This window comes from Armigeres subalbatus, chromosome 3 (assembly GCF_024139115.2).
Source record: "Armigeres subalbatus isolate Guangzhou_Male chromosome 3, GZ_Asu_2, whole genome shotgun sequence".
Classification (NCBI taxonomy): Eukaryota; Metazoa; Arthropoda; class Insecta; order Diptera; family Culicidae; genus Armigeres; species Armigeres subalbatus.
In genome coordinates, this window is record NC_085141.1 from 429,571,648 (window position 1) to 429,588,340 (window position 16,693).

The following is a 16,693-nucleotide window of genomic DNA, read 5'->3' on the forward strand; positions in this document are numbered from 1 at the left end:
ATGAGGTTCTGACAGACAGATATTCATTTTTATTTATATAGAAGAAGATAGATATGCACATCACAATATATATACAACATATTGCCTTCTTTCTATCAAAAGTTTGGTTTTGGAGTGATCATATAGCCATTACGTATACTTAGTATACGGGAAAGGCAAAAACACCTAAACTAAAAAAACTAAAGCTTTATCCACAGACAAACAGACGTAACAGCTTGAACATTTTCCTGAGAAATCCATCGTCCAACTCCTCTACCGCCACCTTGCGAGCATGTTACACGTTACAGCATGTCACCAGAAGGCGCTGGAGTGAAATGTCAAACTCAAAGGATACCGACGCTAGCGCCCCTAGTTGTGAAACGCGCAATCAATCAAATTCAAATGGATCGTTGAGGTCATGGTCGATGGTAATTTCTGAAGTGTTACGTATGTTTGTCTGTGCTTTATCCATCTAAATATCATTTAAAGAAAAAAAACATGAAAGGCGCCATCACCGCTAGGTGAATTCTTCTAGGTTTTTTTAGGTATTAAATTTCTTGTAGAAAATACTGTCATTTGATTGCCTTATATAGAGAAAGGCGCTTTCCTCTCTGTCTTATGACGATCACGACCTTTTGCAGTACTGGTTTATAATATTTTTGCTGCAAATGGATTTGCGGGATTTCCACCCACTTTTATTGTTTATGTATGTAATTCTGGCTTTGGCTTTGGAAAACTAAATTTTATGTAAAATTTTGTTATTTCCTGCTAATGCAAAACTTTTTTTAATTTTTATTTTTTATTTCCAGGATGGAAGAAGTTTTATCATACAGAACCAGGCACAGTTTGCGAAGGAGTTACTACCACTTAATTATAAACATAACAATATGGCCAGCTTCATACGCCAGTTGAATATGTGTAGGTTATTCATCGAGTACCATTTAGAAATTACTATTTTCATTAGAACTTTGCTCATTCAGATGGATTCCACAAAATAACATCTATAGACAATGGCGGCTTAAGATTTGACAAGGATGAAATGGAATTTACTCATCCTTGTTTCCAGAAGGATCATCCCTATCTGTTGGAGCACATCAAACGTAAAATAGCAACTTCAAAACAACAGCAGCAGCAACAACAGCAACAGGACGAGAGAAGTGGTCTTAAGGTTGAGGCCATGAACCGAGTTTTGACAGAGATGAAACAAATGCGAGGTCGACAAGAGTCTTTGGATACACGCTTTTCTTCAATGAAACAGGAAAATGAAGCGTTGTGGAGAGAAATTGCAATTCTTAGGCAAAAACACTTGAAGCAGCAACAAATCGTCAATAAGGTATCAATTAGAATATGAGCTTTCATGGTGATATTTTAATTTTTGTTTTATTTTAGTTGATTCAATTCTTAGTCACAATTGTCCAACCTTCGCGTAGTGGCCTTGGCTCGATGGGAAGTGGAAATAACAAACGCCGATTCCAACTCATGATCAACGACGCACCACCCTGTAAAGTAAGTGAAGGAATGTGTCTGGCTTTTGTGTCAATACTAATTTTGGCAATTTGTTCCTTTATTCAGCTCAAGAAAAGTGAAGGAAGTGAAGGTGCTTCTATTCAAGAGCTTGGTGAAGCACTCGAGGCGTATGAAAATGAACAGGAGTTACTGTAAGTATTTTTCCTCCATTTTTTCTAAACGCTCTAAATAATGGTGTTTCAATTCATTTTTATGACATGAGCAATTTTGATTGACTGCTGAATTTATTTATTTTTTGTTTTTATAATAAGTATTTACAGTTCGCCTTAGGTGACCCATCTTATTCCACGTATTCCACTCTGCACTCTAAGTTTGATTTTTTTTTATCGATATTACAGATCATCCGAGATACCGGAAGTAACATCTCCAATATCTCTGAGGCAACAATCGCCGTACCGACCTGAAAGCGTCAACGAAATTGTTGACGACTCGCAATATAGCCCACAATTCGGAACTGGGAATATCAAGCAGGAAGCATTTGATCTCACCTCTGGAATGGCAGATATGTCTGAGCAGATAGTTAGTGATGTTGTTGAAGATGGACAGGTCGTGGGAGAATATGACGATGAAGGTTACCTGGTCGATCATGTTGACGAGATCAACCCAAATACTGTGCAACTACTGGACGACACAGAAATGCTGAACACTCCAATGGTTATTAAAGAAATGCAAAAACAAGAACAACTGAAACAGCAGCGACCTATTCAACAAAAAGGAACCAGTAAAGGAGAAAGCTTGCTCAAGAGCAAAAACAACATGGTTGCTTACAAAGACCAAAAGAGCCTTCTGAACAATAATAAAGCTACGTATTCAGTAGCACCAAGCAGTAACACTGCTGTTAAGTCTGGCAAGCAAATTATCTCTCCTGGAAAACAAGTTCCTATGAAAAGTGCTATTAACATGAATGCTGGTCCGTCTGGGGCAAATAATTTCGGTTCCAATTCAAAAGCCTCGTCTATGGTTTATGGGGTAGAAGATTTCAACGTAAATGAAGTTCCAACGGATATTTTTGATGATGATAGCAACGTGCAAAGAGAGTCTCCTATGCTTGGAGGTTTCAACTTCGAAAGTGGATTTTATAACCCAGATGTTAATATTAATGAAATTAAGGGGAAACAATTGTCGCAGCCATCGCAATCCCAAGACGTTCAATCTAATGTCTCGAATCAGATAACTGGTTTGGACGAGCACGATGAATCATCAAATCCTGGAGCGATGGCCAAATTCAGCAGCAACAATGCTGATCTGAACAGGCTTAACTCATTGTAAGTTAGTTAGGGGCCGTACACTAATTACGTAAGCAATTCTCTGGTATTTTCTACCCCCCTCCCTCTATGTAAGGTTTTTCCCATACAAATCATTTTTTTATATTGGACGTAAGAAAATGGCAGACCCCCACTCCCACCAAAAGTACTAACGTAATTAGTGTACGACCCCTCATATACGCGCATGTAGCTATTTCTATGCAAACGTGATTGATTTGTATTCATTTCCAGGACTGATTATGGTCAACATATCGATACCGTGCAAACAGATTTAGAATCTTTGAAAGATTTACTAAAAGGAGATAACTATCAATTTGATGCAAACACCTTGCTTGGGGTAAGTTATTATTAAAACAAAGACTTTTGAAAAAGATGTGCCAGAATACTATGAATAAAATACGAGAGAGATAAAAATCATAGAAGACATCTTTTGTTAGACGACTGTATACAATTTAAGTAAAACCACAGATAACAGATATTTAGACAGGTTCGGTTACCCAGTAACCCATTAACAACTGATCTCAGAGGCCAAAATGCAAAATGCGTTGTTTCAACAACTCAGCCTACCAGTTTGTAGTTTGAATTCCATCAGACACACAGACACGCACACACAGACACACACACAGACACGCACACACAGACACACTCACATACACACACACAGACACACACTCTCATACACACACAGCCCAAAAAAAATTTGTTTCTGAAACGAGCCGTCGACAAACTTACAAACAATCGAACCCAAACCACTAAAAGACCGATAGGGTTGATCGGGGCAATATGGGCCACCTGAGGAAATCGTTCTGAAAAGCGCTGGAAAGCTAAAAAAATCATCATTCAAATGTAGTTGACTTACTACTACTGACTACTACTTACTGCTATCATTAGAATCAACGAAAACCATTGGTTTTTAAGCCAGATAACAAAAAAAATAAAAAAACAATAAATAATGTCAAAACAACATTGAATCTTAAATCTTGAGCACCAACAAAGCCAATTGGAAGGTTTCTGCTTTTGGGCAGTTTACGGTCGATTTTAGTTATCAGATCAGAAATATTCCAAAATATCTTCTTCGGAAAATTTCAATTCTGAAAAGAAAGCAATAAATATAAATTAAATTATAAAAATTAAAAAAAAAACTTCTTGTTTAATCGATGCCCACTCAGCCTTTTCATATTTTTAAAGTTTACACAAGATTTTCGATAAAGTTTGTTCTATCTTATCTGTTATCTGTGGTAAAACTATTTTTTCTCATAATGTTACAATAATGCTACAAAATGTTTTTCTTTATCCTATTATTTTCAAAGTAATTATAAATCAATAGAAAAATCGTGCTCCTATTCATTAAGTTTACCTACTTACCTTCATTATTTTGCAATCAAAAAAGAATTATTACATGGAATGATTCAAATAACATATGATGTTTCCAATCATATATCCAACTCTATTTCCAATAAATAACTCCTTAAATCATGCAAATTCTAAAAAATAATTCATTTAGGCGGCTGGTGGAAGCGGATCACATTATGGAAGACTATATTTTTCACCAGCTTCGTTCGACACTGATGCCTTGAATAAGGTTAGAGTATGTGAATAAAAAACTAATCAACCTGATAAAACCTTGCTTTTCCTGTTTTATGAAACTATTTCAAAATAATTGAATCATTTGTTTGAGTAAGCTCATTTCTCCCAATTCTAAAAAAACAAGAGGAAAATTATTTCTAAGAGCTATAGCAAAAAAGGCAAAAATTAAAAGTCTCACACATATTCTTTTACTTTTACTATTAAAAATATGAAAACGTATGTGGCAAACGGTACGTGTCCCAACCGGCCAAATGCCAAAACTCACGTAAATAAAGGAAAAAATTTCCAATACATTTTCAAATTGACATTTTTTTCGTGTTTTTTGTTAAAATGTGCAATAAAAATAAAATTTTCGACAGAAACGCAGTTCCTCAAACGAACGATCTAATTAGACAATACTTTATGTAAATTGTTTCAGGATTTCAATGAGCAGAAAATGGCGTTAACTTCATTCAGATTTATGACAAATACCGGGATTTGATTAGACCCACCATGCTTTGAAATCATTTGATTATTGATCAAATATTATTTTGAAACAAACAAAAGTCGAAGAAAATAGCTCCGATTATAGCGAAAAGCTTATCCGAAAGCTTAACAATGATTTTTCTAATATTTTTTTGTTCTTTTGATAGCTATTTAACACAAATGACGATGTTATGGGAATGGATTTTCCCATGAACTTACCTGATATGACAGAGTCGTTGCGCAAGGCTGCCGCTGATGGTACGAATACAACCCAAGTTTCAAACGATAATACGACCAACGATGTAGCTGGTAAGTATTTAGATTTTATTGTGTATAATCCAGTTTACGGACTTTCTAGGTGGTGATATCCGGCGAATTTTTTCCTCTGTAGTTTTTTGGACACAATTTCGTATCGGCTCAGAACGAGAACATATTCAGTATCGTTTGCCTTTCTCGTATACTAAGTATACGTAAAGGCTAGCCACCCTATAACCAGAGACCGGCGGAGTGAAAACTGTCGAAATGGCAACGTATGAAAATGCATGAAACCGTGAAAATAATACTGGCAGCACTTGAACTTTTTGCTTGCTTCTTATGGATGCAAAATGTAAACAAGTCGAATTGGAACCGCTTTTGACGGTTCGATTGGAAACAAGATGGCGTCTTCGCCGATCTCTTATTGTAGTATTTCTAGTAAAAGCTATATGTTCGCTCCAAAAACAAACTTTTTATAGGCGCCCCGGAGACCCATAGTGTTATATAGAGGTTGCTAAGCCCAGTGTGAAAATTACGGAAAAACAGGTAACCATTTTATTATCATTGGGGTTCTTCCGCAGAACTCGATGAAAACAACAACAAACAAACTTCAACTCAGTCATCCCACCTGGTGAAATTCATCAAATTTGAAGCCCTGTGACTGGAAATGCAGGTTCGTGAGCAATTGCACCATCTGGGTTAACTGTTCTGACGGCTATTTGTTATTATTTTCATCGAGTTTGGAATCAGCTGGGCCAGCCAATGTGAGCTGTCAGCAATCTCAATATCAATCGACTCAGCTCGACGTATTGAGGTGATGTCTGTGTGTGTATGTATGTGATTGCGCAAAAAGTTTCACCCATTTTTCAAGCACTTACCCTGAATGTAACAAGTTGCATCAAACGCAGAATTCTGTCCCATTGTTTACTATTAAAAAACAGCTGGATCGGACTAAGGAATCAGAAGTTATGGCCAAAATACATTTTTACGCCAAAAAAAAAAACGCATAAAACAAGTGACACCTCGACTTCAGTCGAGTCAAGTACGAGACACTGAAGACGGCCTTACTGTTGAGGTCGAAATACGTATCTGTCAAGATACAATTAAGTGGTGGAATTCAAGGGGATTGTATTAACTCGCAAATGTTGACGATGAAAACTACGGAAACCCGTGCGAAAGGAAACTCGTAATGTCCATGTACGTCAGTAGAGGCCAGGGAATGATATCCTACTCAGTTTTCCCCAAACCAGATGTTCGAGGATCTCCAAACTGAGTTTGGATTAATTGGTCTACCAAGTCAACTGAGCTCGATATTTATCTGAAATCGACCAATCATGTCCAAATAAGTCGGTCTACAAAGTCAACTGCGCTCGATAGCTATCTGAAATCGACCAGTCATGTCCAGACAAGTTCTTGGAGCTCACGCGTATGATTTGCAGCACAGTTATACCCAAACAAGATGTTTCAGGTTCTCCAAACAGTTATGGAGTTTGGATCAATTGGTCTACCAGGTCAACTGCGCTCGGTACAAATCTAACATCAGTAAGTCATATCCATACAAGTCAGTAGAGCCCATGTATACGATTTGGAACTCAGTTATACCAATATCAGATGTTTAGATGTCTATCAAGTTAACTGCGCCCAATATAACTTTGACATCAATGCCCAATTTGAAAATGCCCAATTTTTGCGTTACGTAATTAATGGAACTACATGTCCGTAGACATCACGCTTACAAATTTCGTTTTAATTATACCCAAACCAGATATTCTAGGTTGTCCAAACTATTGCGAAGTTTGGAACAATTGGTTTAACAGGTCAACTACGCTTGATAAAAATCTGACATTGACCAGTCATGTCCATACACGTCCGTAGAGCTCGCGTATATGTTTCGCACCTCATCTTAACCAGGAGTTCGAAAAATTTCCAAACTGTGTTGGAGTTCGTATCAATTGGTCTACCAGGAATTCCTAGAGGAACTTCCAGAGGGATTCTTGGAAAAACTTCGGATTTTCCGAAGCAAGAATTCCGAAAAAACTTCCGGAGAAGTTCTAGAAAGAACTTTTGGATGAGTTCCAAAAGGAACTTCCGGATGAAATCCAGAAGGAACTTCCAAAAATATTCCAGAATTTTGAAATAAACTTCCGGAGGAATTCGAGACGGAACTTCCGGAGGAAATCCAGAAGGAATCTCCGAAAAAAATCCAGAAGGAACCTGGAGAATTCCTGGAGGAACTCAAGGAGAAATTCCTGGAAGAGCTTTCGGACGATTTCCTGGAGAAATTCCTTCGAATATTCCTTCAAGAATACCTGCGGATATTCCTCTAGAAATTTTCCCGGATATTCCTCCAAATCTTTCTCCGGGGATTCTTCCGGAACTCCTATACGAAATCCTATGGATTTTCCTGATATTCCTCCAAATCTTTCTCCGGGGATTCTTCCGGAAGTCCTATAGGAAATCCTATGGATATGGATATTCTCCATGCATTCTTCTTAAAATTTCTACAGGAACCCTCAGAAACTCCTCCGTATAATCCTCCGGGAATTCCTCGTACACCCTCCGGAAACTTCTCCCGATATTGCTCCAGGAATTGCGTTGATTATCGTTCCAGGAATTTCTCCGAAATTTTTTAGAATTTCTCCGGATAATCCTCAAGAAATCTGAAGACGGCCTTACTGTTGAGGTCGAAATACGTATCTGTCAAGATACAATTAAGTGGTGGAATTCAGTGGGATTGTACAAACTCGTCTTATGACAAGTGAAGATATTCCACTAAAAGCTCAAAATAATTTTCTGAGCAATATGTACTCCATTCCTCCAATAATATCTTCCAATGTTTTTACAGGAATTGTTCCATTCCTCCGGATATTCCTCAAGGAATTCCTCCGGATATTCTTTCGGAAATTCCTCCGGATATCCCTAGAGGAATTCCTCCGATATCCTCCAGGAATTCCGACGGATATTCCTCCAGGAATTCCTCCGGATATTCCTCCAGGAATCCCTCCGGATATTCCTCCTGGAATTTCTCCGGATATTCCTCAAGAAATTCCTTTCAATGTTTCCCCAGGAATTGCTCCATTCCTCCAATAATTCCTTCCAATGTTTTCCGGAGGAGTTCCTGGAGAAACTTCCAGAGGAATTCCTGAAGGAACTTCCGGAGGTATTTTTGGAGGAACTTCCGGAGGAATTCTTGGAGGAACCTCCGGAGGAATTCCTTGAGGAACTTTCGGTGGAATTCCGGGAGGAACTTCAGAAGGAATTGTTGGAGGAACTTCCGAAGGAATTGTTGGTGGAACTTCCGAAGGATTTCCTGGAGGAACTTCCAGAGGAATTCCTGGAGCAACTTCCGGAGGAATTCCCGGAAGAGTAACAGGAGGAATTCCTGGAGGAACTTCCGGATGAATTCCTGGAGGAATATCCGGAGGAATGAAGCAATTCCTGGAGTACATTGGAAGGAATTTCTTGAGGAATATCCGGAGAAATTCCTAAAGAAATTTCTGGAGCAATTCCTGGAACAATAATCAAAGCAATTCCTGGAGCAATATCCGGAGAAATTTCTGCGCTCCCAAAGTCCCAAAATGGTAATTTTTGTATGGAATTTGGAAAACTTGATTGAAGTAGAAAGACATTCCTGCAAAATTTCATGCGGTTACATATACTTATTATCACATCAAAATGATCATTGAAAAATTTAGAAACTTTTGTCTGTTGGGTTTTGCAAAATTCGGTTCTTTTATATTTCAAATCAATCATTGGAGAGAGGTGTTGAGAAGTGAAAATTTTAGTTGTACAATAGTTCAGTATTGAGACATTCATTCAAATTTGGGGAAAAGTAGGTTCACGAAATTCCTTGATAAACTTGAAAGAGATTGTCAGCTGGGATAGGCAAAATCCCTGCCCAATTCCGAGTTAAACACGTTTTAGTTCGAATAAAGCGCTCTGCTGCGAGGGAGTTTTCCTCGGTTCTTAGTACATACAATTCTTGCACGAATACCATATAATTGAATCAAATTGAATCATATTGATTAGGCTAGATGTACCAGTTGTGGCTATAGCACCAGTTGTCGCATTAGTGCTTTATATGCCAAATGGCCAATCAAATCACCGCAAACCAAGTTCATGTCGATAAAGCATATGATACGATACGATAATAATAGCCTATTCAGATTGGGCTATTTATGACTTTGTAAAGTGAGAGGATATCCAATTATTACGAGGTGTTCAGACTGCAGCAAGATAATATATCTTGACGTTTTCATGTTTCCTCATTTGCACGCTAATACAGGGTTGAATTCAAGGAGAGTTTACAAATTCAATTTGCGAAATCAACCATTTGTGTGGCGACAATCGAACATTTTTTTCTGAACAAAGTTTCTACGAAAAAAATATGAAAAGGGATTTTGAAGAATATTTGAAGCTCTCATTAAGGATAATGAGCGAAGCTACATTCATTCATTAGTTGGGTGCGCCATTCTTCGGGGAATCAGACTATTCCTCAATTTATTTTTACGTTTAAAAAGTATTTTGATTCTGTACTATGATCGAACGGAGATTTGATAGAAAAATTTAGATACTTTTGGGAATTCTCACAAATAAATAAAAAAAGGACGATTGGACCAATTTTCAAGAAATATTATCGAACTAAAATGTATTTCCACCAGTATCTCCATGTATGAAGGGCAACTCAGCAATTTAATTTTTTTTCAAAAATGGAAACTGAACTGTTGCGTTCTACTCGACAATCAATGATACAGCTTCTAACAAAAACTAATCGTGTGAATTAGAGGCCTGAATAAGAGAAACGCGGATAAGTATGTGCCGCCAATCGAACCGTCAAAAACAGCAGCCAATCGAGCAGGAGACCTGTCAAGCAGCCAAAATGTTGGCTCAAATACTGAAAACGGCTAAATTCGATTTTATGCCATTTTTAAATAAACAAATTTTACATAAGTTTGCAATAATATATGCAAGTTATTTATAGATTATGAAATGAAATTGCATTGTTTATTGGATTCTATTGTTTAATTATGTGGACACATTAAATAGCGGATTGTGAGACTTTATCTACATAAACCATTTCTTCCTTTTCATGTGTTGTTCTTTGATGAAGAAGAATGAATGCAGTGTTGGCAGAGTCATATTTTCTATCCGCGTTTCTCTTATTCAGGCCTCTAGTGTGAATGTGATATAATTTAAACTGGATTTTGGATGAATTAATGCATAACCAATCCATGTTTTATTTAAGGTTATTCTACTTTATATATACATCCCATTCAAATCGTACAGTTGTCCCACGTGAAAAATGTTGAAATCCAAAGTATATTAAGCCATTCAAGGAGCAGAATTGAAACAATTTATGAAATCATGTTTATTCATCAAATATATTCGTTTTACAACCATTCCTACGTTTTAAATTGTCTTCCGCATTGGCCCTTGAAATTTGAAAATTTATTCGATTTGTTCTATTAAATCTAGGTTTAAGTTAAATACTTCATGTTAATTCTAGAGAGCATCTGTTTTTAAACAATTCATGTTGAATAAGTGGAGATAAATAATTATCATCATTATTTTTCATCATATAAAATGCTTTCCACAAAACCATCACAATCCGAGTTATTCTTCAGCGCTCAGAAGATTTCCATCTAACATGCATTCGACCCTGCTGCGACAGAAAGAGCATGACTGTGTAACGAAATGAAAACAGAGAGAATTTTCTCTCTGGCAAAGAGAGCGTGACGCTTGTCAGTTTTGTTTTGTTGAATTTCTCCCTGCATCCCAGTTAGAACGAAAGCTCTCTCGTAATAATTCTAGATTGCTTTGAGAATAGGTCGTATGTGCAAAAGACCCAACTAACATTTTTGGTGCTAAAAGCTTCAACTTCTAGCCTTTGGCTGTATAATATTTGAATAAAAGCAGCCAATGCTGAATAAAAGAAAAGCCTCCGCAAATAATCCCTTAAACTTCAACTCGACTATTACCCAAATATCTATCAGCTAGTCAGTGTGCCGAATATATTTAATCTTTTATCGTTTATGCAGCTTTCATATAGTCATAAAACAGCTCTGTCTGAGCTTATCGGTTAAGAGCTCATGTATGTAACTGAGATGCTTGTTAGCAACTTCCCATATTACGGTGAGTAGCATGTAGCATTCACAATGAAAACGTTTTTGCTGCTGTTATAGCACTAACAATATAGCGTAATGGTGCTATAAATGAACTAACGAAGCTTTTAGGCAACTTCTGTACCTTTGAAGATTATACAACGTTTAGGTAAACCTATTACTGCTTCTTTTAATAGCATATCAGTATGGAAACGTCAAAACCGCTATGTTTACATTTGATTTTTGTTGCCGGAGCTGTGTATGAGCTATTGATTTCTGTAATGCAGCTACAAAGATATTCACCTGCTCTTATAGCAACTGACAAAGCGCTGTCATTAATGCTAGCAGATAGCGTATTAAGAAAACAAGCCATTTAGAAGCGATATTTCTGTTGACGGCTACTGTTAAACGATTAGCAGCAGAGTAGCATCTATACAAATCGAGAAAATGTTGCCTAAAAACAATTTCAGCGATTGATGATGGATCAAAGTTAGCCAATAGAACATGCTGATAGATGTTTGAATAATGGTTGAAATAATGCTGAAAGCATAATTTTTAAGCTTATGTGCTGAAAGCGGCATGTAGGCCTCTTTCTAACGTTTATACAGCATGAATCTGAAAATAGCGTTAGTAAAACAACCTATAGGGTATGCGAAGAAGCACATCCATAATTTTCTTTGTTATTTACATATGTCAAAGTGACGGTGATGACAGAGCAGCGGCCATTGAATCAGGAGATCAGGAGTTCGAATCTAGGTAGCAACAAAATTGATATTTGAGTTTTCACAAAAAAAAAACATTGAATAAACTCCCGAAATTTACTCTCCTCTCAAATAATATTTAATCAAATTGAATTCAGTGGCTGTATAAAACTTATTTAACAGATTCAAAAAAATCTGAATAAGCGCCATTGAAGCGAATTATATTACTAAATGGTTTAGTAAAGATTGAGAAAAAACTGTGTAACATGCTGTAAAGTAGTTGTGCAGACACGTCAAAAACAGCTGAATAGATTCGCCAGATTTGCTGGTAAAAGCATAGAATAGAAGTTCTTGATCATATGTATAGCACACATATTCAGCTTGAAGCCGTATAGACGAGTTGAAATAACATTTACATTGACATTAAATGTTAGTTGGGGAGAGGCTCTCTTCGTTCACGCTCTCTTTCGCTTGTACATAAGCTAGTTTTGCATATTTTGCCACATTTTCACTTCAGAACGCTAGACAAAGCTATAATCTTTAGATATCTGCCAAGAAATCTGAAGTAAACTTTATTATAGATCTGTAATAATCGAAAGAGAATGGAGGCAAAGAGAGACTCTCTTTTGCACATACGACGTATTCTCAAAGCTTTCTTCATGACTCTTTTAGCGGGTATCTTTTCACAGCGCAAAATGTATGGAATATTACGTAAATAATGACATCATAAAGCGTATTTACCCTGAAACGCCAATTATTATGTCATTAATGGCGTAATCTGAATAGGCTATAACACCTTTGATCTCCTCCAAAACAAGCAAAGCATAATTGTTAAAATTGATTTTGCTTAATTTTTGACGTCCTTTGCACCAGTTGTCACACTAGTGGTCCCTATTTGGCCAGTCCCATAAAAAAACAATGGGATTTGCCAAATAAGAAACCAAAATTAAGAATAGTGCCACAACTGGTGCATGCGTTCCTATTATGGATTCATCAATTTTGATGATTATAACAAATTTTATTGTGGTTTTCACAGCTGTTCTAAGGAGCAGGAAAAAAACCTTTCGCTTGATATATAAAGTCCACCCACTTCCCTTTTAATTATTTTCCAAAAAATAGTTGTTCTTATGTATGGCGACAATTGGTACACCCACCCTAACTCTGATCATTAAGGCTTATTTCAGAGTCATAAAATCGTCATATGTATAAGACAAGTTTTATATATCACTGTCTTGAAAAAGCTACGTAGCAATCTTAAGCTAACCCTAACCCTAATTAATCCACCTATCGGTGATGGTGCCTTTCTCGTTCGTTCAAAAGGGTTGAGAAATATATAAGAAAAGTTTAAAAGAACACAAATATGTGGATAGGTCTTATTTTTCAAATTTGTTTATATGCATTATGCAATTCCTCGCCGAACGCAACTTGTTGAAAGCAAATCGGATGGACATAAGTGCCAAAAAAAAATGATTTTGTGTTGTAACAATGAAATTAGTATTTTGGCCATAACTTCTGATCCCATTGTCCGATCTGACCAATTTTCAATAAGAAACAATGGAACAGGATTTTGTTTTGAATGTAGTTTGTTGCGAGCGAGTCGGTTGAGGATAAATCCAAAAATGAGTGATGCATTTTTTGTATGAAAAAAAAATGTATTTTGGCCATTGCTTATGAGCCCATAACAACACAAATATGTGGATAGGTCTTATTTTTCATATTTCTTTATATCCATTATACAATTTCTCCCCGAATGAAACTCATTTCAAGCAAATCGGATGGACATAAGTGCCAAAAAAAGTGATTTTGTGTTGTAATAATGAAATTAGTATTTTGGCCATAACTTCTGATCCCATTGTCCGATCTGACCAATTTTCAATAAGAAACAATGGAACAGGATTTTGTTTTGAATGCAGTTTGTTGCGAGCGAGTCGGTTGAGGATAAGTGCCAAAAAAATAAGTGATGCGTTTTTTGTATGAAAAAAAAGTATTTTGGCCATTGCTTCTGAGCCCATAGTCCTATCCGGCCAAATTTCAATAGCAAAGCAATGGGACAATGTTCCGCATCGAATGCAACCTGTTGCGAGATAATCGGTTGACAAAAAGTGATTGAAAAGACTTTTTTCCGTGTTTTGTATGGAGTGGCATCACTGTGCGCTGCTCTGAACCCCCCTCCCCCTAGAGGCGTGACGTACTTTGTGGATGGACCCACACTAATACGGAATACATATTTTGTTTATATTTTCAATGTGCATCACATCACTCTAATAAAGAATAAAAAAAATGTGCTTCACGACGTCTTTTGAAACCGAGTGATAATTAAATTCTTTTAACCAGTGTTTCCTACACTTTCCGCAAAACATTCTTCTCCTTGATTTGTTACACTTTTTAAACCTTTTACACTATATGTGATTAATAGAGGGATATTTATATTTTCTAAAGCCTTGGGCTGAAAAACTCTTTAGTAAAGATAAAACAAAAATTCTAAATGTCATGTCAATCTGTCAATAATATACATCAGAGCTACAGGAGCACGTTCATCCCTTTTTTAATTGCACTAAATATAGATTAAATATTCGTTGAGATGTTGCAATTCTCAGGTGCAAATCAAAGAGCATTTTTTACAGTAAGATTAGGACAACTGCTTTTAACATTAGGTGCCATTCTATTGAACAATTTAAATTATTTGCTTGTTTTTTTTTATTTATACTGATAGATAATAAATCGCATATTAGGTCTCTTTTAAGGGGTGGGTATTTTAGGGCATTGTTAACGAATTGTCTAGCACATATTCCATAAAAAAACAGCTGCCAATAAAAGAGCTGTATTCTATTTAATGACATTTGACCGGGGTTCTGCCAATCGCCCTTGAAAAATAACAATTTTTTGCTTAAGTTTTCATGTAGCAGATTCAATTAATAACAAATGAATAGAATGAATGGAAATAAATTTATTTCCTTTTTACTTTTACGAACAAAATGTCACAAATCAATCAAAACGTCGCGGTTTGGTTGAACCCCGACCATTTGTTAGAAAAAAATAATGCGTTCCACATTTTTTGTTTGCAATACTATTTGCCAATCAATGATAGATTCTGAAATGAATACATTTTCATTGATTGTTTCTCGTATCCAGGTTCTACGCTGTATAATGTAGTCACTTTTGTATAATATAGTAACAATTGTATAAAAAAAATACTATAATAAAGTTAAAAAAAAACATCAATTATATGATGTATTTCATTCGACTAATACTATCTCGTTTACAGGCCACGCTTCACCACAACCGACAGCTGGTTCATCCAATCAACTAATGACGTATAAAACGAGTTCTGGGATCAACAATGCTTGCGATTATATTGATCTGAACGAACTGTTAAATTTGGAAAACAGTAATGAGGGAGAGTCGACCTTGAATTAGTAAGGCTTAGCTTTAAAGTTTGTTATTTTGTTTTCTTTTATCCCATTAATACTATTGATCTTTTATGCATTGCTTGTACAAAAAGAAAAAAAAATCAATGCTTTCCCCCCGCAAAATCTGGACAACAATGATATTAATAGAAAAAAATATGTGGTACAGGTTATCCAACATTCATATTTTATCGGTTTTATATAAAATATATAACAATAACTAATTAACACATTTTCAAACTAAAGTTATATTCGATTATTTTGGTTTCGAAGAACAAAAGTTTGAGTTCTACGAATAATTAACGGATTCAGAAAGTAAAACTGGCTTCTATGAATTCATGTTGTATGTAATTTGTAAGTGTAATTATTACATTAATTGTTCTGGACAACAAAATACCCGTTGTTATTATTAATTTATCACGTAAAAAAAGTGACTGTATTCCACACTTTAAAAACAATTCAGGCTACATAAAAAATTATAGACAATATACAATCTATGAAAATAACATCTTAAAGTTGTACCTGACTAACACGACAGCGATGCAAAGAATAAAGTTTTGATTTATAAGGGCCGAAACAAATATTATTTTCTTTTTCTGTCTCCATACCTCTCCATTTTTCATGACTTTATTTTATTTATTGGAGGAGAATTCAAAATTTTATTGGGAACATAATGAAATAATAAACTTTCCCAGAAAATTCTTCAAGAAAACTGCTGCGTTTTGCAATTTCATCAATTTATTCATTTATTTTTATTTTTTCACCCCTCGTTATTCAATATTCAATATTCAGTGATGAACTTATATAAATTATAAAAAATAACGTTAATTAAGATTAAAAACAAAAAAAAATCAAACACTAAAGGACAAAATCAGGAATTCATATTTGTTACGGCCTGACTTGGTTTTATAGATTTTTACTTTAGAGCGAAATGCATTTATTTAATTGCTGCTCTGATATTTCCTATTCGAATTGTGAAACACACACATTTCATTTGTTTAAACAGGTTCAAGAGAAAATATATTACAGCCTTGGAAATACACGAATATATGTTTGCTAAGAACCGTTTGTTTTGAAATAATAGAACAAAAAGAAAATCCAAAAATATCGTTGGTGGAATTACGAATGCTAGTATACTGTGAAGCATAGCAGAATCAGGAGCAATGCGCGACTAATCTCGTCTAATTGCGTAAAATTCTAACAATTTTCGTAATACATTATTTTTGAATGTCTTAGGGGACACTAATAGTCTTTGCTGAATTCCCACTGTGATGAACTTTTGTATCGATTGATACGTATTTCGTTTTTACTGAAGAAAAACATTGCTTCCTAACTTTAAATATGGTGTGTATGTAGAATGTTGGGTAGGCCTCAGTTAAAGTGGTTCATACTCTATAAAAGCAGTA

General features: G+C 35.7%; 2 protein-coding genes across 5 annotated transcripts in view; both read left to right on the top strand.

Annotated features, from left to right (window-relative positions):
• LOC134227547 (zinc finger protein 423 homolog) overlaps window positions 1-16,693 on the top strand; it is a 270,345-nt gene that overhangs the window by 21,585 nt on the left and 232,067 nt on the right. The gene's annotated exons all lie outside the window — the stretch shown is intronic.
• LOC134227534 (heat shock factor protein) overlaps window positions 1-16,693 on the top strand; it is a 39,686-nt gene that overhangs the window by 16,333 nt on the left and 6,660 nt on the right. Inside the window, exons 2-10 of one of the 4 annotated variants that reach the window (XM_062709096.1) lie at window positions 789-897; window positions 960-1,312; window positions 1,369-1,485; window positions 1,552-1,637; window positions 1,845-2,771; window positions 3,003-3,108; window positions 4,276-4,353; window positions 4,991-5,132; window positions 15,146-15,296. In XM_062709096.1, coding sequence (XP_062565080.1) covers window positions 789-897; window positions 960-1,312; window positions 1,369-1,485; window positions 1,552-1,637; window positions 1,845-2,771; window positions 3,003-3,108; window positions 4,276-4,353; window positions 4,991-5,132; window positions 15,146-15,296 — 2,069 coding nt within the window. Of the gene's footprint in view, window positions 1-788; window positions 898-959; window positions 1,313-1,368; window positions 1,486-1,551; window positions 1,638-1,844; window positions 2,772-3,002; window positions 3,109-4,275; window positions 4,354-4,990; window positions 5,133-15,145; window positions 16,351-16,693 lie in introns of those variants that run through there. The other 3 variants (XM_062709095.1, XM_062709098.1, XM_062709097.1) reach the window with 3 other exon arrangements.